We start from the raw sequence: 21,774 nt of genomic DNA, 5'->3' as shown, positions 1-21,774 counted from the left end.
TTCAGTGCAAAATTTTGAGACATATTGGCTTAAGGGATTATAATTGTTATTTTAAATTTTCTTATTATTTTTAATTGCATAAATGCATCCTGAGTGTCAGATTCAATGTGATCCTAAAGACTATAATGATTCTTAATGTATTTTAAGTATTCAAGAGTTCAAGTACTGTTTTTAGCCCTGGACTTGGTTATTCTTGGTTCTAAACGTCAGTGCAGAGCTTATATATCTCTTATGTGCCACTTGTTATAGCAAACGGAGGGGAGAGAAAAAAGAGGGAAAGATAATACTTTAAGTAAAGATATTTTAAATATTTTAGAAAGAACAAGAATGGCAGAAGAAAAGAGAAAGTAAAGAAAGATATTAATTTGATGGTGTGATTAAAATGTATTAATAGCTACCTCAGTTGACACTAATGCTTTTCCTTCCTTCTTTCTTTCTGTCCTTTCTTTTCTCTTTCTCTCTCCACACACACACACACACACACACACACACACACACACACACATATTAATACATATATAGTTATCTCTTGGTATTCATAAGGGATTGGTTCCAGGATCTCCTCTGTATACCAAAATCCATGAATGCTCAAGTCCTTGATATAAAATGGCATAGTATTTGCATATAATGTATGCATATCCTCCTGTATACTTTAAATCATCTTTAGATTACGTATAATACCAATACAATCTAAGTTCTATGTAAATAGTTGTTACACTGTATTCTTTAGGGAATAATGATAAAAAGTCTGTACATGTTCGGTACAGACACAATTTTTTTTTCAAATATTTTCAATCCTCGGTTGTTGAATCCACTGATGCAAAACCCACAGATATGGAGGGCCAACTGTATATGTAAAATCCTTGCTATAATGTATACTGCTATTATTCTACCTTTTTCAGTTTCTTTTTCTTTCTTCCTTTCTCTGTTCCTTCTTTCTTCCTTTCTTCCTTTTCTTTCCTTTCTTTCTTTTTCTTTGTTTTGAGGTAACTTTTGCTCTGTTGCCCAAGCTGGAGTGCAGTGGTATGATCATAGCTCATTGCAGCCTCAAACTCCTAGGTTCAAGTGATCCTGCTGCCTCAGCTTCCCAAGTAGCTGGGCCTGCAGGCACATGCCACCATACTCAGCTAACTTAAAAAATTGTTTTGTAGAGACAGGATTTCACTGTATTGCCTGGGCTAGTCAAACTCCTGGCCTCAAGTGATCCTTTCACCTTGGCCTTCCAAAGTGCTGGGATTAAGACATGAACCAACATGCCTGGCCAAGTTGATTTCTTAATTCATTTATTTTCAGTCTTTTTTATGTCTAATCAATTCCATAAAAGCTATAAATGTTCCTTTAAGTACCACTTTGGCTGCATGCCATAGTTGTTTTTTTTTATATGTAGTGTTTTCATTAGTCTTTTCTAAATTATCTGTGACCTTAATTTTTGTTCTTTTTTACCCAAGTTTAAAAGAGATGTTTTTAAATTTCCAAGTAAATGGATATTATTAGGGCAGGGAGCAATGGGAGGGCTTAGCCTTTGTTGATGATTTCTAGTTTTGTTGCATCAGGTAATATAGCCTTGATATTTTCTTTGTGGTTAAAGACATGGTCAAGTGTTTTTAATGCTCTGATGTATATTGTGTAGTCTCTGTTGTTTGAAAGGTTTGCTTCTTTTGTGTATTCTTTGTTATTATGGCCACATCATTCTATATATTTGTATTTAATCATGATTGTTAATTGCATTGTTAAAACTCTTAGTACTATTATGATTTTATTTTTGTCTATTTGGGCAACTGGATCTGGAGAGAAGAAATATATTAAATTTTCCTGCTGTGACTCTGAGTTTGTCTATTACTGTCTTTGTATCAGGTTTTGCTCAACCTTTTCAATTAAATCTTATTTTATAAATTTTATGTGCTTATATATTGCTCTCATACTTGATTGACAGATTATCTGCCTGTAGAATTCTAATTTAAAATTTTCTTTTATTCTTGACCTAAATCATTTTAGTATCTTCTGTCACTCCGTATTGTAGATAAGATCCAATGTCAAACTGACTTTTTTCCTTGGAAAGGACTTTTTTGTTGATGTTTGACAGTATTTAGGACTTTTTCTTTATCCCTGAAATTCAAAAATTACCCTCAACCCTGACACTCACCATAGAATTTTTCCAAATAAGTATTGCTTTAGAAAAATGTATCCAGTAATTTATGTAGGGGAATTTGGGTGCTGATGCTAGAATCAACTTTTTTGAAGCAGATGACTGACATAACTGTTCCTTCTTAAAATTACATGGCTATTGTTTATTTTGACCCAGTCCTTCCAACTGCCTCATCTGTTGAGTTTTTTTGTTTTTGTTTTGTTTCACTTATTGTTTTTAGATTACTCTATGAAAATTTTGTTTTTGGGGGGAAGTTTTCTCTTTCATAGATGTAGAATGGATTGCTTAGTTCTTCAGGTATTCCAGTTCTCATCTGCTCTTGTACTGTTCTGATCTGCTGGTAGTGCCCTTTCAGGCATTCTAATACCTTTATGGATTTATTTTTATATTTGTTCTTTTGTTTTATTGTCATAAATACATACATGTGTTCAGTTAGTCATTTGAACTGGAATTCAAAATTTTTATTGGACTCACTAGTGACATCCTACAGTATTTCCCAGAAGTAAATCCAAATAAAAATTATAATTTTGATGAAATTCTCAAAAGATAAATTTGTATTGGTCCATTTAAAACAGTGTGCATTTTTAAAAGACAATTTATGAAATAGAGAAGAAATAAATTCCTTTGTATTTATTATGCTAATGCCAGAATCACAACAGAATCCTGAAAAATGAATGTTGGAAGTCTTTGAAAAAGACCCTTTAATGAACTGAATGTTACAAATTAAGAGGGGTGGGTTTGAGGTATGTGTGTATGATATGATACATCGCACATACATTTAAAGACTTTTCAAGTGTGAGTAAATCATCTAAGAATGCTTTCATCTAAGAGTACCACTTGGCACTTGAAGTTATTATTGGGATCCTGATTTTAGTCTTTTCTCTCTTTTCAAGAGTTACTTCTCTCTTATCTCTTAATGCCTTTTTGGTAGTGGGAAATAAAAAGAGCTGTTCCTTTGGACAGGTTAGGTATCTATTTAGTCTTAATAAAAAGCTAATTATGCAGCAAAGTATTTTTGAGGGTTTTCTATGTCCAAATATAGCCAATCACTCAGTTGTATTTATTCTTATTAACTAGAGTGCCAAAATTAAAGAATATGACTATTGATATTCTGGATTTCACTTTGGGGTTCTTCTTCTTTTAAAAAAAATAAAATAAAATTTTTATTCTTGTTTTAGATGTTCTTAATAGTTGCTCCTCTTTCTGTCCTCTACAACTGGAAGGATGAATTGGACACCTGGGGATATTTCAGAGTCACTGTTTTACATGGAAACAAAAAAGACAATGAACTGATTCGTGTAAAGCAGAGGAAATGTGAAATTGCTCTAACAACTTATGAAACGCTGCGCTTATGTCTGGATGAGCTTAACAGGTAATGGGAATAATGGGGGTGATTGGATTAATATTTTGCTTACGTCAATTATATTTATCCCTTTATATTGTGATTTTTTACAAAGCTCTAAATATTCTTTAGCTTCATTTAATTTTATTTCAGAATTATTGAAATATATATAACATTCTCTGAGAAGGAAAAAATCTGCATTAGGTTTTCGACAGTTTCTTATTCTATTTCTTAAACTCAATACAGGATACCTCTCCAACAATGCCTGTTAAAGAGTGGTAAGACTTGTCCTAAATCTCATGTACAATCTTTTATGCATATGGTGCCTCTGAAAAAAAAGGACAGTAATTTTCATAAATGATTTTAATTATGGGAATCTGTTATGAATGCAGAGTGGCAAAAAACTACATGCACGCACGTGTACACACACACACACACACACACACACACACACACACACACAGACACACACATGTTGGGAACCACTGTAGCCTAGAGTATAAGAGAGAAGTAACTGGAGAAAACACAAGTGAGATAAGCAGGGAGCAGATCATAAAGAGTATTGAAAACTACTTAGAGGATTTTGATCCTTAGAGCAATAGAGTGCCCTTGAAGTGTTTTTAGCAGATTACTGATATGACATAAATGAGCAGATTTGCACTTTATATAAATACCCTGGTTGCTATATGTGCAGACAGAGGACAGCCAGGTTGAATAGATAAGGTGCAGACTCGGGGAGGTGGGGGGTGGGGGTAGGGGATGGAGGTATGACTACATGGTGAGTGCCAGGCGAACTCTCTGGTGAATGGACACGCTTGAGGCTCTGACTCGGGGGGATGGGCAGGACATGGACATTGTATATAACCTGAACTTATGTACCCCCATGATGAGCTGAAATTAAAAAAAAAAAAAAACAGGCTTGTTACAAGCTGAATTGTGGCCCCCACAACTTCCCGAATTAATATGTTCAGGTCCCAATATGTTAGTGTATAGTTGAATCTTGCTTTTTTATCCATTAAGATAATCTTTGTCTTTTATTTGGGATATTTAATCCATTCACATTGAATATAATTATTGGTAAAGTTGGATTTAGAACCACTGTTTTTGTCTGGTCTGGGATTTGATTTTATATTTTAAACTTACAAGCTAATAGGTTGGCCTGTTACTGTTTCATGGGTCCTGGCAGAAGACAGACTAATCTGAGGCATGAAGAGGTTAAATAGGCCAGGCACGGTGGCTCATGCCTGTAATCCTAGCACTCTGGGAGGCTGAGGCGCGTGGATCGCTCGAGGTCAGGATTTCGAGACCAGCCTGAACAAGAGCTAGACCCTATCTCTACTAAAAATAGAAAGAAATTATCTGGCCAACTAAAAATATATAGAAAAAATTAGCTGGGCATGGTGGCGCATGCCTGTAGTCCCAGCTACTCAGGAAGCTGAGGCAGGAGAATCACTTAAGCCCAGGAGTTTGAGGTTGCTGTAAGCTAGGCTGATGCATGGCACTCTAGCCTGGGCAACAGAGCAAGACTCTGTCTCAAAAAAAAAAAAAAAAAGAGGTTAGGTAATTTGTTCAAGCCTATACAGCTAAGTCAGTGGTGGACATTAAGTTTGAACCTTGACCATCTAACCCCAGACCTTGGGTTTTTAACTAATATTATACCACCCTAAAAGATGTTCTGCAGCAGATGTAATAAATTCATTTGTCATAGTATCAATCATATTTTAATTATTTTTTTACCTATTGCTTTAGAATGTGAGCTCTTTCATATAGGAGATTTTTATCTTTAATTTCTGTATTTCAGTGCTTATTACACTTTTAGCACATAATAGTTGCTGAATGAATGTTTAAATGATTCCTTTTTTCTGTGATTTTTATAAATATTACATAGGAATTCTAAAGTGGGATTATGTAACTATACATCACATATTTATAAGGTTAGAGGAATCCAAATGTTACAATTTTTGTTATATTTATTTTGTTATATTTATTAATTTAAATGGCTTTACTTTTTGACAAATATTTAAAATAATTTGTATCTTATCTGAGCAAATATTAAGTTATTTTTGAGAATAGTGCTCTGTACATTTAGTCTAGATAATTGTAGAAAAACACACCATATAATATGAATGAACTGTATCTCTTTTTGTTATTCCTATTATACTTTTTACCTCATTTTAAATTTTGTCAAGGTTATATATGCATGATTTAAAGAACCAAATATGATATAAGGTGCTTAGTGAAAAACTGCAGTTCACTCCTGCCCCCCATTACCTTTGCCTTCAGTTCTTACTGATCTTAGTCTTTACCTCCATATCTCTGAAGACCATGTTTATGATACAACTTTTAAATTTTTCTTTAGTTTTCAGCATAATCTGTTGATTTCTTCTTAAGCAAAATGAGTATTTTGCCTTTCTCTTGCTCCCTTTAGCACGACCTGCTCTGTCTATTTTGTGGAGTGGGGAGACTGGTGTCTAGGAGATCCAACTCCTTCTTAAGCAAACTGTTCAACATTTACATGACTCCAGTTTCCAGAGGCATCTGGTGCCACAAATTCCTAACTTTTTAAGAGCTGAGTAATATCAATCAGATTGCTCCTTGGCTTTTTCCAACACAGGCAGAGGATATTGCTTTCTCTACTTTTGTAAGTCATCTTGTCCATGTTCTTTTCAGCTTCTAGAATTTTCTGGTTATTTTCTCCTCTCCCTTTCTCTTTGTTCTTGAGGGCTTCTGCCTTTTTTCAACTTTATATTAAGAAAATTATGAAACCTATAGAAAAGTTGAAATAATGTTACATGAAAATACGTATACTCACCACTTGGAGTCAACAGTTATATTTATATATATTCAGATGTTGACAAAATGTAAGTGTGTGTGTGTGTGTGTGTGTGTGTGTGTGTGTGTGTGTTTGTGTGCGCATGCATGCGTGTGTCTTTGTCTATGTACAGTGGTGGTATTGAATCATTTCAGTAAGGTTGCATATAACATGACAACTTTATCCCTAAATATTTTACCATGGATTTCTTTCTCATACCACATTACCATTGTCACACATAAGAAAATTAATAGCAGTTAAAATTTCTTTAATTATTCTCAAAATATCTTTAATAGCTAATATTTTAAAGGCAGGATTCAGTAAAGGTTCAGATGATGAATCTGGTTAAGTCTGTTTAGTTTCTTCTAATTTAGATCATTCTCTCAACTTTAATGTTGTTATTATGTGACTTTTTGAGGGGACCAGGCCAGTTGTCTTAATAATCTAATATATTTAATATATTAGAAACGTATTTTGAGTAAACTGATTTTGGCCTAAAGGGTTAATTAGATTCAGGCTTAATATTTTTGGCAAGAATGTTTCATAAATGATGCTGTGGACTTCATATTTCATCACTTCAGGAAGTATTGATGCCAGGTTGTTCCACTATTAATGAAGCCAGGTTTGTCCCACAGGTTAAGGAGGTGACCATCAGATCTCTCCAGTGGAAAGATTTGTTTGTCCCTTTACAATGAGTAAATAATCTGCAAAGTGATACTTTGCCACCATTTAAGTATTCTAGTCCCTCAATCCTTTTACTTAGTCGTATTAGCATACACAAATTATTCTTACCTGAATTGGTTATTTTATTGGGTTTTGCAAAATAATATTTTTCTAATTTTATGATTTCCTTTACACTTATTAATGGTATTCTCCTATAAAGATTTCCTTTGTTAATTAGGAATTAACTACAATTTTGACTAAAAAAAAGCAAAGCAAGGTGGATGCTTGATTCTTTTGCTTTAATTACTAATTTTTGGAGTAAGAAGTTAGCATAATGGTCATCTACAATGGTGGCAAAGTTTCTTACCCCTCTCCCCCTCCCTTTTTTTTTGAGTGTATGACTGGATTCATGGATTATTGAGGGAGATATAATTAACATAAAATGTACCCATGCAAATATAGAGTGATTTTTAGTAAATTTATAAAGTTGTATGGTTATCACTACAATCTAATTTTAGAACATTTCTATCAGCTCAAAAAGTTACTTGTTTGTAGTCAATCCCTGCTTCTACCTCCAGCCCCAGGTAACCACTGATCTGCTTTCTGTCTCTATGGATTTGCCTTTACTGGAAATTTCTTGTAAATGGAACCATTCACTATAAAGTGTTTGGTGTCTGGCTTCTTTCACTTAATCTATTATTTTTGAGGTTCATCTGTATTGTAACATATTTCAGTAGTTTGTTCCTTTTTATTACTGAACAACACTATTGTATACCTTATTTTGTTTGTCCGTTCACCAGTTGATGGGCATTTGGATTGTCTTTAGTTTTTGGCTGTATGAATAATGCTGCTGTGAACATTCACATACCAGTCTTTGTACCTAAGTTTTCGTTTCTATTGTATAGATACCTAGGAATGGAATGGCTGAGTCTTGTGGGTGAAAGTACATGTTTAACTTTTTAAGAAACTGCCAAACTATCTTACAATAGTAGGTGTATGTTCCCAAAAACAGTGTATGAGGATTCTGGTTTCTCCACATCTTTGCCAAGACTTGATATTAATACTTTTTTTATTATAGCCATTCTAATAGGTCTGTAATAGTATCGCATGATTTTAATTTGCATTTCTGTGATAAAAATGATGTCAAGAATCTTTTCATGTGCTTCTTTGTCATTTGTATATCTTCAGATAAATATGTGGTGAAATGTTTATTAGAATCTTTTGCTCATCTTTTAATCAGGTTTTTTTAAGTCATGTTGAGTTGCAATAGTTCTTTATATATTTTGTATGCATGTCTTTTATCAGATGATTTGCAAATATTTTCGCGTAGTTTGTAGCATGTCTTTATTTTCTTAGGGGTATCTTTGGAAGAGCAAAAGTTTTTAACTTTGGTGAAGTCCAACTTATCAAATTTTTTAAAATTGACCATACTTTTGGTGTCATATCTGAGAAATGTGTGCCTAATCCAGAGTCACAAAGGTTTTTTCTTCCTGTGTTTTATAAGTTTTACAATTTTAGCTCATATTTAGGTCTCTGATGTATTTTGAGTTAATTTTTATGTATGATGTGAAGTAAGAGTCTATAACTCATGGATTTGTACTTATTAAATGTTCTATGCTCAATTATAGTCACTATTCTTAATGATGCTCAAATATTATAATTACACTGGCTCCTATGTCCTTTGGACATGTCCCCATTTGTCTTTGGATACATCTGTGCTTTCTGGTTCTTCAGTATTTCCCCTGTGACATCCCTGACATCAGCCATTTCTCCATTTTTCCATGGGGCTCTGGTTCCTTTTAATGGATAGACCTCTATGGGTTCTCCTTGCTACAGGGGTAATAATCAATTCTAAACCTTTCTAATAGACAGGGCTATGCATTATAACTTTTAAAAGTCATGAGTTTATATTGATATTTCTCATTCATTTTTAACATGGCAAGTTTTGCTTCTTTTATTTTACATTTGTTTTTCTGATTTGTAATTTTTTTAAAAATTCCTTTATTGTCATTATAGTAATGTTTAAATGAGATTTTTCATATTCCTATCATCAAACAGAATGTCTGTACCTTTTTATCTTCTCCATATGCATTTTATTTCTGGGAGCTGTCCAAACCTGTGATCATTTTAGAACTAACTAGGTAAGAATCCAAAGAAATTGTCAAAGAGTTAAGGGGGAAAAAAACCTGCAAGCTTTGGTAGAGAAAGCTGCTCTCTAAAAATTCTATGAACTAAAAAAGAAAAGTTTTCTTCATCTTTCTCCCTTTTTCTTTCTTTATAGTTTGGAATGGTCAGCTGTCATTGTGGATGAAGCTCACAGAATCAAGAATCCAAAGGCTAGAGTAACAGAAGTTATGAAAGCTTTAAAATGTAATGTCCGCATTGGCCTCACTGGAACCATTCTTCAGAACAACATGAAAGAACTGTGGTGTGTTATGGACTGGTAAATGAAAAAACTTTAAAAAAAATTATTTAATACTTCTTTAGTTTAATTCTGCCTTGTTTGCTAATCATTAGTTTCTGAAACAGTCATTTGTCTGTTTTTAGATGTTTGATCTGAAACATGGTATACAGAGTAGAGTTCCATAAAAACCTATTTGTGTATATTTCTCTTGGTCCCTGAAGTAAATAAATATACACATTTAATTACCAATTCCATCATCTTATGGGTATAAACTGAAACTGTCATAAAGAACATTCTGTTTTCTTTGCTTTTGTTTTTGTTGCTATTAATAAACAAGTGATTTAGTATATCTCTTAGAAGCAAAAAGAAGTCAATGTTTTTCTTTTTAGATAACTTAATAAAGCCCTCACATTTTTCTTATTTCCTTTATAAAGGGCTGTGCCAGGACTTTTAGGTAGCAGGACCCATTTCAAGAAGCAGTTTTCTGACCCAGTAGAACACGGTCAGAGACACACAGCAACGAAAAGAGAACTAGCCACTGGCCGAAAGGCCATGCGAAGGCTTGCAAAGAAGATGTCTGGCTGGTTTCTCAGGCGTACCAAGACTCTTATCAAGGATCAGTTGCCTAAGAAGGAAGACCGGGTGAGAACTGCGTTTGTGTATACTATTAATTTCTTGTCATGTTTTATTTTTTTCTTTATAAGGGGAAGTCTACCTCCTGTAGTATTCTGTGAATATAGTTTTTTGCCTTTTACTCTGTGTAGAAAAAAATTGTTACATACAGAATTTCAGAAAACTAGTGATGCTAGAAGTGCTTCCAAGAAGCAGAGAAAAGTCATGATGTTACAAGAAAGAGTTGAATTGTTTGATACATACCATAGATTGAAGTCTGTATCTGAGGTAGCCTGCTGTCTTAAAATAAATGAATCCAGTGTAACGACCACTGTAAAAAAAGAAAAGGAAATTTGTGAAGCCATCACTGCAGCTGTGCCAATAGGCACGAAAACCTTGCATTTTTTTTGTGATACATCTTTTTATTTCATATTAAAAATGCAGCTTTTATGTGGGTATAGGATTGCTATGAGAAAGGCATACTTATAGACTCTAATATGATTTGGAAAAAAAGCAAAGCTGTATGGCAACTTAAAGCAAAAGAGAGGTGAAGGATCTAAAGCTAGAGAATTTAATGTCAGCAAAGGATGGTTTGATAATTTTAGAAATTTTAGAAACTGGTTTGGCTTTGAAAAGTCAAGATAATATGCAAAGCAGCTTCTGCTGACCAAGAGGCAGCAGACAAGTTCCCAGATGCCATTAAGAAAATCATTGAGGAGAAAGGATTAAAAACCCAAACAGGTTTTTAATGCAGATGAAAGCACCCTATTCTGGGGGTGGGGGCAAAAGCCACAAAAAAGATTTATTAGTAAGGAAGAAAAGTGAGCACCAAGATTTAAGGCAGGAAGGGGTAGGCTAATGCTACTGTTTTGTGCAAATGGAGTCAGGCTTATGATCAGACTGCCCTTACCTATAGCCTTATCTATATGGCTGCTAACCCACAAGCCTTGAAGGAAAAAGATAAATACCAGCTGCCAATCTTTTGGCTGCACAAGAAGACCTAGACAACTAGAACTCCTTTTTAGGGTTGATTACACTGATGCTTTGTTCCTGAAGTCAGAAAGTACCTTTCCATAAAGGACTAACCTTTTAAGTTCTTTTGGTATTGGACCACATCCCTGGCCACCCAGAATCCCATGAGTTCAACTCTGAAGGCATCAAAGTGGTCTGCTTGTCCCCAAACACAGTATCTCTAATTCAGTCTCTAGATCTGAGGGTCATAAGGACTTTTAAGGCTCATTAAACATGATACGCTATGGAAAGGATTGTCATACTTTGAAAGAGAACTGTGATAGAGAGAACTTCATGAAAGTCTGGAAGGATTACACTGTTGAAGATGCCATCATTGTCATAGAAAAAGCTGTGAAAGCCATCAAGCCTGAAACAATAAATTCCTGCCGGAAAAAACTGTGTCCACGTGTTGCACATGACTTTACAGGATTTATGACAGAGTCGATCAAGGAAATCATGAAAGAGATTTTGGATATGGCAAAAAAAAAAAAAAGTGAGAGGTAAGGGGTTTTGAGATATGGATCTTGGAGAAATTCAAGAGCTAATTCAAAGAAATGTAAGACACCATAGCAGAGGAATTAATAGAAGACTTGATGGAGATGAGTGCTTCCAAACCAGCACCAGACAATGAGGAGGAAGACGGAGAAGAAGGAGTGCCAGAAAATGAGTTGACATTAGACAGTCTCGCAGAAGGGTTCCTATTGTTCAAGACGGCTTCTGACTTCTTTTACGACATGAACCCTTCTATGATATGGGCACTGAAACTAAAGCAGATGGTGGAAGAAGGATCGGTACCATATAGAAACATTTTTAGAGAAATGAAAAAGCAAAAGTAAGATAGAAATTACAACATGTTTATTATGTAGTTACACCAAGTGTGCCTGCCTCTCTTGCCTCCTCTTCTACTTTATCCACCTCTGCCCGCTCCCCAGCACGATCAAGTCCTCCTCTTCCTCCTCCTCCTCAGCCTACCCAGTGTGAAGACAATGAGGATGAAGACCTTTATGGTGACCCACTTCTGTTTAATGAATAGTAAATATATTTTCTATTCCTTATGGTTTTCTTAACAACATTTTCTTTTCTCTACCTTAGTTTATTGTAAGAATACAGTAAATATTCTTCTGCATGTGGATATCCAGTTTTCCCAGCACCACTTATTGAATAGAGATTCTTTTCCCCAATGTATATTTTTGTCTGCTTTGTTGAAGATTAAATGACAATATGAGGATGGTTTTATATGTGGGATCTCTGTCCTATTCCAAAGGTCTATATCTCTGTTCTTATGCCAGTACCATGCTGTTTTGGTTACTATAGCCTTGTAGTAACCTATTACAACTATTTGTTAATCAATTATTTGTTATTGGTAAGGCTTCCAGTCAACAATAGGCCATTAGTAGTTAAGTTTTGGGGGAGTCAAAAGTTATACGTGGATTTTTGACTATATGGGGGAGTGGTGCCTCAAACCCTCATTGTTTAAGGAACAACTGTGTAAGGAAATCACATTTGTTTTTTTTGTATTATGATTTCTTTTAATTAAAATAACTGGGGTTTATTTGAAAATGAAATTATAATTTATATTGTCTAGGGTGATTGGGAGAATTGGGAGAAATTATCATAATGATGTAATTAGAGGAAAAAATTAGTTTATTAGCAGTTTTCACTATTACAATCTGAAATCAGATGTGCATTGTGATTATTATTGCTATTAAAAAGATACTAATAGTTACCTTTATTATCTTGGCAGATGGTGTATTGTTCTCTGACAGATTTCCAGAAAGTTGTCTATCAAACAGTGCTAGAAACAGAAGATGTGACTTTGATACTTCAATCTTCTGAGCGCTGTACCTGTAGCAGTGGCCGAAAAAGGAGAAATTGTTGTTATAAGGCAAGCATTTCAGTATGGTATCTTTTCTGTCTTGCTTTTGATTATATAGTACTCTGTTCTAATGTCAAAGTAAGTAGCAGATAAAATGACTTTTCCTCAGACAGTTCTTTAACTGTCACAGCTATAATTTTTTAAAAAAGGAATAGTTGGCTGGTTCAAAGGTAGTGAGTTATCTCTTGATTGTTCACAGGTAGGTACAGATCAAACTCCTTGTTCTCCTCTTCCCCTCTTCTCACTATTGCACTTGACTAGTCTCAAAAAAATAGTAATCACATATATAATGCAATATTCAAATGTATTTTTAAAAAGTTAATTTTAGAAAGTAAGCTTCAATTGATATCCTTCTTTTCAGTTTTTATTGGGAAATACTTTGATCTTGAAATTTCATTTCACTTTCAGGAAGTTTCTCATTATCCACTAATGGTAAACTAATGTACTCTTCTATAGCAGACTTAAATATTATTCTGATGTTAAGTACAGTATCGATGGAATAGAAACTCTATTATTAGTAAAATAAAGTGTGTGTGTGTGTGTATATATATATATATTTTTTTTTTTTTTTTTTTTTTTTTTTTTTTGAGACAGAGTCTCACCCAGGCTAGAGTGCCGTGGCATCAGCCTAGCTCACAGCAACCTCAAACTCCTGGGCTCAAGTGATCCTCCTGTCTCAGCTTCCAAACTAGCTGGTACTATAGGCACATTCTTCCATACCTGCTTATTTTTATTATTATTATTATTATTTTTTTTTTTTTTGGTAGAGATGGGGGTCTCCTTGTGTTGCCTAGGCTAGTCTTGAACTCTTGGCCTCAAATGATCCTCCTGCCTCGGCCTTCCAAAGTGCTGGAATTACAGGCATGAGCCACTGCACATGTCCTAGATTGATATTTATTCTCTCTCATTTATTTTGCTATTTTTAACCACTTCCTTTTTTTGTCATAGCCCAGTTGCCTGCGGAACCTTGGAGTATAAATGGGAGATGAGAGAAAAGGGGTCCACGTAATGGTGCCACTGCACTGCAGATTTTTTTTTTTTTTTTTTACCAGGGACCCCTAATGGCAGCATTTCTGTCACAGGGTATCATGAGAATAAATGCTTTCTGTAGTGAAGACTTTCTCCCCTCTTTTATGAGAAACATCATTGTATTATGATTCACCAAAATTGTGATTCCACATTAGTGATTTGTGGATATTTCATATAAATAGTTGACCATCATTTTCTTAGAATTTGTGCCAAAAGTAAGCACATAATAAATATTATTATAAGTAATATATTTTATAAGCAGTTACATAGCCATGTTAGTTTTTTCTTGTTTTTATTTTCTATATTTCTCTGGTTACAGACCAATTCACGTGGTGAAACAGTGAAAACCTTGTATCTCAGTTACCTTACGGTCCTTCAGAAGGTAGCTAACCATGTCGCGCTACTGCAGTCTGCTAGCACCTCCAAGCAACAGGTTTGGGTTGGCTTTTTACATTTCTTTGTGATGCTATTAGTATAAATATTTTATATTTGGTATAAAATTTCTTAGCTAAATATCCTTAATTTTTTTGTATGAAATTTTAGAGGAAACCGACTTGCTCATTTTTTGATTTAAGTATTAAGGAGTATGTGCACTTAAGTTTAAAAGAAAAACCTCACAAAGTAGGAAAATGTAAGCTTAAATTAAAATAATAACTTTTTATGCCTCTAATAATGTTCATGTATTTATTTTTCCAAACATTCTTTGGTATAATCACTAAATAAGACATATGATGAGTCAGTCCTATTCCTCTAATAATCTACTGGGTAAAATGACGATTTATAATGATCTGTATATTAAATATTAAGGCTGTTTCCCAAACTGCCAAAAATTAGTAATTTCAAAGTTTAAGCTTAAATACAATCATTTACTTTGGTCATTTCACTTGTGTCTTATTCTAGAACATAACATAAATGAAAAGATCTTTTTAATAGCCATTTATGTAATGATTTTATATATTTTTGTGTTATAGTTGACGCTGTTTAAATATAATTTTGAAATCTCATAATAATTTATGACTGCCACACTAGAAAAATATTTTTTTCCCTGGGGCCACGGTGTTTTATTAAAACAAAGCTATCCTTCCTAATTTGTTATTTTTTATTGTTTTCTGTGCATGAGTTACATACAAAGCAATCTACATTTTTGGAATTAAATTGTCAATATTAATTGTAACAATAGAATATCAACAAGTAAGATTTTCACAAACCAACTGCAGGGTTTTGCTTCACGTGGCCCCAGGCTCAAAACTAGCCTGAGTTAAATTCAAGTCACAAGGCAGTCAATGTGTTAATATTGTTCTTTGATAGTACTCTTTACTCCTTTGGAAGTCTTTGGCTCTTCCTTGTTTTAGAAATCTTAAAAAAGTAATGATAAAGTTAGTAGCCATATCATTAATAATTCATCAAACCCATGTATGTTTAACATATCACTTTAAGATTTTCTGAATTACTCTGACTTGGAGAAGGTAAAATCTTCAAAGTAATATATTCCTTCTCAATTGAAATTTTTTTCATAAACAATTTCAATTTATACAGGTTTAAATGTGTTAAGTTGAAACATTTTTCCTTCTACCTTTTCCCCTCAAGGAAACGCTTATCAAAAGGATATGTGACCAGGTATTTTCCAGATTTCCAGATTTTGTGCAGAAAAGCAAAGATGCAGCCTTTGAAACACTTTCTGACCCTAAATACAGTGGAAAAATGAAGGTAAGAGCTCTTCTTTCAGGTTGCATACACAGAGGGATGGTACACAGAATATTTGTTCAATGTTATGGCAGGGACACCAAATAATCCCAGCAGGTACTCAATCACTCAGAAGAGACAGTCTCTATCGACAACTGGTGTAGCTGTATCAGCATTTACTAGCTTACCATGAACCCTGCATACAGATGTGTGCACATAGTAGGTTCGCAGTAGCAGTTGCATCAAATATACTTCAGATTTCCTTATTGATACATTGGATTTACACCATTTTAAATTGTATGCTGTTGTCATGTATCTAATAGCTTCTCCTCAAATGTTTAAGGAAATAACCTACCAGAAATTTAAATGCTAATGCAAAACAGGTAGGTGAGGGTAGGCATTAGCTTGGAATCAGAGAAAGGAACTTCTTGAAGAATTTAAGGTAGGCAAGACCTCTATGCCTAGACTGAATTTTCTGCCTCTTAATTTGGCTTACAAACCTAGATTGTAAGGTTGCAAGGGAACATTTGTTATACAAAGGGAAACTGTCCTGTAGCTGTGCTGCTCTTGGTGATGTACTATGAAGGAGGGGTGTTAAAGTAAGGCTAGGTTCTCCAACCATGACCCAAGCCTCTGGGCATTGCCTGTGACAGCAGTCTGAAATGCTGACAGCTTTCAGCCTTCTGCAACAGAATTAGTTTGTTTAACCCCTTAATAACTATCAAGAATCTTTATTTTGAGATTCACAGATTTTTACAGAATAATTCTCAACTTTCTCTTATAATTAAGAAAAAGGTAAGTTATTTCTTTTGGTAAAAGGAGTAAAAAAGAAGTAATTCAAAGGAGTCAGTTTTTGTTTTTTCTTAAAATTATGAAAATGCTTTAGGCAGTTAATCTAGATAAGCTCATCGTGGTTTAGTTTGCTTGGGCCCTCTAAATTCAATGATATAAAATAGAAGGTAGGAATATATATAGTAAAGACGATTGTATTAAAAACTTGTGTGTTTTTTAAAATAAATAAATTGTGTTAATGAGACTATCATATGATTTATTATCACAACAAATAATTCAAATATAATATTTCCTAATAATCTATTTTTGTCTTCTATTTCATTGACTTTAATTACTTTTAAACTAAAAAACATAAAAAACCCAATTAGTTTGGAACTGAGCAGATATTATTCCATAATGTGAGCCAATAGAATATTTCCAGAAAACTGCCTTATCCACTGCTGTTCGTTTAAATTTTATTCCTTGCAATTCTTCATTAAAAAAACTATCACTCTTTAAGTTAAATAGTTTTATAACTCTGTGTTTTATATTTTTTGTATACCCATTAAAGATATATTTTTAAAATAGACTTTTAATTAGAGTTATATATGTAGGAATAATAATGTTTGATTAAGATAATTATTAGATTTAATTTTATTCTGATGTTTAGATGGGAAAAAGCAGGAGAAGTTGTTGCTGAAGGCTGAGTAGGTATCTTTACATGTGAAGGAAGCAGGTAATTTACTTGTTTTATGAGAAAGCACAAACAAAACAGAGGCTGATAGTAATAAACTAGGGATATATGTTTAAGACTATGTTTCATCGTTTGATTAGCAACATCATCTGCTGATACTGATTTGGTGATGCAAAACCTATCTCATAGAATTATTGCCTATGGGGTTAAGAACTCCAAGTAATTGAGTTACATGTACTTTTTGAATTCAGGTGATAAAAGATCTTTGTCCTCCTTGTTATAGATCAGCCTGCAGCTGCCAGGACTCTGTGAATGTAATGCGTGCTTTAGTCTTTGTAGCCTCAAAAGCTACACTCATGACCCTAGCTCTTTCTCTTGAATGTTTAGGTTTTTGACCTCAGCTACCTACCATTCAAAGGGATAGTCACAAGTGGCACTCATTCACCTGATAAGGATCATCACTTTTCTTTCCTTGAGAAATGCTGCAGAGCCACTTACTGTGAGGGGCACCAAAAAAGAGTAGGAAACCTGGCTTGGTGCTGCTAGGCTTACACAAGGGTCATGCTCATCTTTCTAGGCCTTTCTGACTAAGTTAAGAAAAGTTAGACCCAAGATTTTTTGCTGTGAATGCCCGAAATTTAGGATTCCTTTTTTTTTTTTTTTTGATTCAACAGAATCTTGGTCTGTCACTCCAGCTAGACTGCAGTGGTATCATAGCTCACTGCAACCTCAAACTCCTGGGCCCAAGTGATCCTCTTGCCTAAGCCTCCCAAGTAGCTAGGACTACAGGTGCACACCATCACGTCTGGCTAATTTTTCTACTTTTTGTGGAGATGGGGTCTTGCTCTTGCTCAGGCTGGTCTCAAACTCCTGACCTCAAGCAATCCTCCTGCCTTGGCCTCCCGGAGTGCTAGGGAGTGAGGTGTGATGGGATCTTGCTCTTGCTCAGGCTGGTCTCAAACTCCTGACCTCAAGCAATCCTCCTGCCTTGACCTCCCGGAGTGCTAGGGAGTGAGGTGTGAGCCACCGTGCCCAGCCAGAATTCCTTTACAGGTGGCTTGTCCTGTTCTGTGGAGGACGATTGAGTGATAAAACATTGGGTCTGCTTTGTTAAGGCTCTGACATATGTTGAATGCAGTGTCATTTTTGAAATTTATGGCAAGGGATCTTGATTTATAATTATTCATTTAGTTTCTTTAAACTAGCCTAATAAAGACCTCCAGTCTAAAAACATTCACTTTTCTTATTACTTTCTGTAGATTATTTGAAAATACCTAAAATTGCAATAGGTATGATACCACCTCAAACAATGAGAATGGATTTGTACACAATATATCCTTCGTTTAAAATATTGACTCAGAAAGGGGTAGGGGGGGAGAAAGGTGAGGGATCACAACCTGTTGGGTACAATGTACACTATTTGGGTGACAGGTACACTAAAATCCCTAACTTCACCACTGTACAATTCATCCATATAACAAAAAACCACTTGCACTTAGTTGTTCAAATCTATTAAATAATTAAAAAATTATAAATAAAAGAAGCAGAACAACTGCATTTTCTTCAATGGGAAGTGGTTATAAGGCACATTAAATTCTTTTCTAAAATGAAGATATGAATAAATTCTGAATAAAATATTTAAAAGATAAACATAAATAAATAAGATGTTAATATCATTAGGAGAATGAAAAGACAAGCCACACACTTGGAGAAAATATTTGCAAAACTATAAAGGACTGGTATCCAAAATATACAAAGAACTCTTAAAATTCAACAATAAGAAAACAGCACAATTTAAAAATAGGCAAAAGATCTGAACAGATACCTCACCAAAGAAGATATACAGATGGCAAATAAGCATTATGAAAAGATGCTCAACATCATTTGTCATTAAGGAATTGCAAATTAAAACAACAATGAGATACTACTACACACCTATCAGAATGGCCAAAATCCAGAATACTGACAACACCAAATGCTGGTGAGGTTGTAGAGCAACAGGAACTCTCATTCATTGCTGGTGGAAATTCAAAATGGTACAGCCACTTTGGAGGACAGTTTAGTGGTTCTCACAAAGCTCTAAAATACTAAATATTTAAATATAAAAAGCATTACCCTGGCTGGGCACGATGGCTCACGCCTGTAATCCTAGCACTCTGGGAGGCCGAGGTGGGAGGATCGCTCGAGCTCAGGAGTTCGAGACCAGCCTGAGCAAGAGCGAGACCCCGTCACTACTAAAAAATAGAAAGAAATTATCTGGACAACTAAAAATATATAGAAAAAAATTAGCTGGGCATGGTGGCACATGCCTGTAGTCCCAGCGACTTGGGAGGCTGAGGCAGAAGAATTGCTTAAGCCCAGGAGTTTGAGGTTGCTGTGAGCTAGGCTGACTCCATGGCACTCTAGCCAGGGCAAAAGAGCGAGACTCTGTCTCAAAAAAAAAAAAAAGTATTACCTTAAATACTCTTACCATACAATCCAGCAATCATGCTCCTTGATATTTACCCAAATGAGTTAAAATGGGTCAAATTTTAATGAGTTTTTAATGAGTTAAAAACTTAACATCCACACAAATATCTTACATGAATTTATTCATAATTGCCAAAGCTTGGAAGCAACCAAGATGTCCTTTAATAGGTAAATGGATAAGCAGACTGTGGTGTAGCCACACAATGGAGTATTATTTAGCAGTAAAAAGAAATGAGCTATCAAGCTACAAAAAGACTTTCAGGAAACTTAAATGCATATTGCTAAGTAAAAGAAGTCAGTCTGAAAAGGGTACATACTATTATTAATATATGATTCCAACTATATGACACTTTGGAAGAGGCAAAACTGTGGAGACAGTAAAAAGATCAGTGGTTCCCAGGAGCTCTAGGGGGGAGAAGGATGAATAGGCAAAGCATTGAGAATTTGCAGGACAATGAAACTATTCTGTACAATATTGTAATGGTGGGATATGTATCATCATACCCATGGAACTATACAACACAATGAGTGAACCTAATGTAAATTGTGGACTTTAGTTAATAATAAGGTATCAGTATTCATTCATCAATTGTTACAAATATGCCACATCAATATTAATAATAATTATTAATGATATATTTTCTAATATTAATGTTAATATCTATATAAGTAAGAGAAAGTGTGGGGGCATGGAACTGGGAGGAGGAGAGGAAGTATATGGGAGTTGTCTGTACTTCGCAATTTTTTTTATAAAACTAAAAATAAGATTTCTTTAAAAAGTTAATGTCTTATGTGGAATTCAAATGTTCATACTTTTTATAGAATCGGTTATTTTTTAAAAAATAGAGCTAAATAGGCCAGGCGCAGTAGCTCATGCCTGTAATCCCAGCTCTTTGGGAAGCCAGCAGAAGCTCTAGACCAACCAGTCTGGGCAACATAGCAAGACCCTATCTCTACAAAAAAGTTAAAAATTAGCTGGGTATAGTGTCACACACCTGTAGTCCCAGCTACTTAGAAGGCTGAGGTAGGAGGATCACTTGAGCTCAGGAATTCAAGGTTACAGTGATTACACCACTGCACTCCAGCCTGGGCAACGGAGCAAGACCCTGTCTCTAACAAAACAAACAAACAAAAAATGAAGCTAAATGCATATAAAACTTACTTTATATGTCCCCCAAATATTAAAATAATGTTTACCTGATCTGTGACATTTTTATTCACCATTTGGTTATCTGAGTAGATTTTTTTTTTCTCCATAGCTTTTTTTGAGGGACTTCAGGATAGCAGTCATAGTTAGCACAATGTCTTCTGTTCCTTAACTATTAAGAGAGTGTTATATTGGATATAAATTTTTTTATTTAAAAGCTTAAATATTTATCATTGAATAGATTAAATTGCTTAAGTATTTATCTCATAGTTCAGAAAAACTTTAGACTTAGTACAGAAGATTCCTTTGCTCGTCTGTGGATTGCTTTTCCACGGTGTTCCACATTGCCAGATGTGGAAATAAAAATAACAGTATTACTGTTAGACACAAGGCTTTGGACTGTCTGCTTCCTCCCTGTAACCACCTTGTGTGGGGGCAGATTATTGGCATATTGAGGTCAAAATCAAATCTGGAAGTCAGAGCTTACTGTAAATAGAGAAACAAAGGGGAGAAAATGAGAAGAGGTGTATATCTGACTGATTATTCTAAGAAAATAAATATCAAGTCTTTTAGAACCTAGATGTAATTGAACACATTTCATTACATCCATCTACAGACAATTTAAATACTTCCTAAAAGGAATGCTGCTCTGTAATTTGGTTTCTTAACATATTGTAGGTATAAAGAAAGTGTATTTTGGAAATTAAATTAATCCATTTAAATGCATCCCATAATCTAAAATGCTTCCTTTTTATTGAAACCAGATGAGATGAAATAAAAGTCTGTGGGAACTTTACCTCCTTATTGACAATATGGTGATGAATAACATTTGATGTAATATCTAATACTTTATTTCTCCAACTTGGAAAAAATAAAGGGAATTAGAAAAGATGACTGAGGTTAGTATCGTATAAAAATAATTTCAAAGAAATTCTCAAGTGATGGTTATGTGTATAAAGTGTACGTTTAGTTGGAACTGGTTCACTGATATTGTGCGGTTCATTTTCAGGTCCTTGAGCAGCTTTTAAATCATTGCAGGAAAAACAGAGATAAAGTTCTTCTCTTCTCTTTTTCCACCAAGGTGAGTTTCATCTACGGTGTATTCTTGATTGGCC

At 34.4% G+C, this 21,774-nt stretch overlaps 1 protein-coding gene across 1 annotated transcript in view; it reads left to right on the top strand.

Annotated features, from left to right (window-relative positions):
* Positions 1-21,774, top strand: part of ERCC6L2 (ERCC excision repair 6 like 2) — a 117,767-nt gene that overhangs the window by 20,315 nt on the left and 75,678 nt on the right. Inside the window, exons 4-10 of the mRNA XM_045562732.1 lie at positions 3,325-3,518; positions 9,245-9,406; positions 9,802-10,009; positions 12,735-12,875; positions 14,215-14,328; positions 15,483-15,602; positions 21,669-21,740. Coding sequence (XP_045418688.1) covers positions 3,325-3,518; positions 9,245-9,406; positions 9,802-10,009; positions 12,735-12,875; positions 14,215-14,328; positions 15,483-15,602; positions 21,669-21,740 — 1,011 coding nt within the window. The remainder of the gene's footprint in view (positions 1-3,324; positions 3,519-9,244; positions 9,407-9,801; positions 10,010-12,734; positions 12,876-14,214; positions 14,329-15,482; positions 15,603-21,668; positions 21,741-21,774) is intronic.

Source organism: Lemur catta, chromosome 10 (genome assembly GCF_020740605.2).
Source record: "Lemur catta isolate mLemCat1 chromosome 10, mLemCat1.pri, whole genome shotgun sequence".
Classification (NCBI taxonomy): domain Eukaryota; kingdom Metazoa; phylum Chordata; class Mammalia; order Primates; family Lemuridae; genus Lemur; species Lemur catta.
The sequence above is the reverse complement of the archived record's forward strand: the minus strand, read 5'-3'. Positions and strand labels throughout refer to the sequence as shown.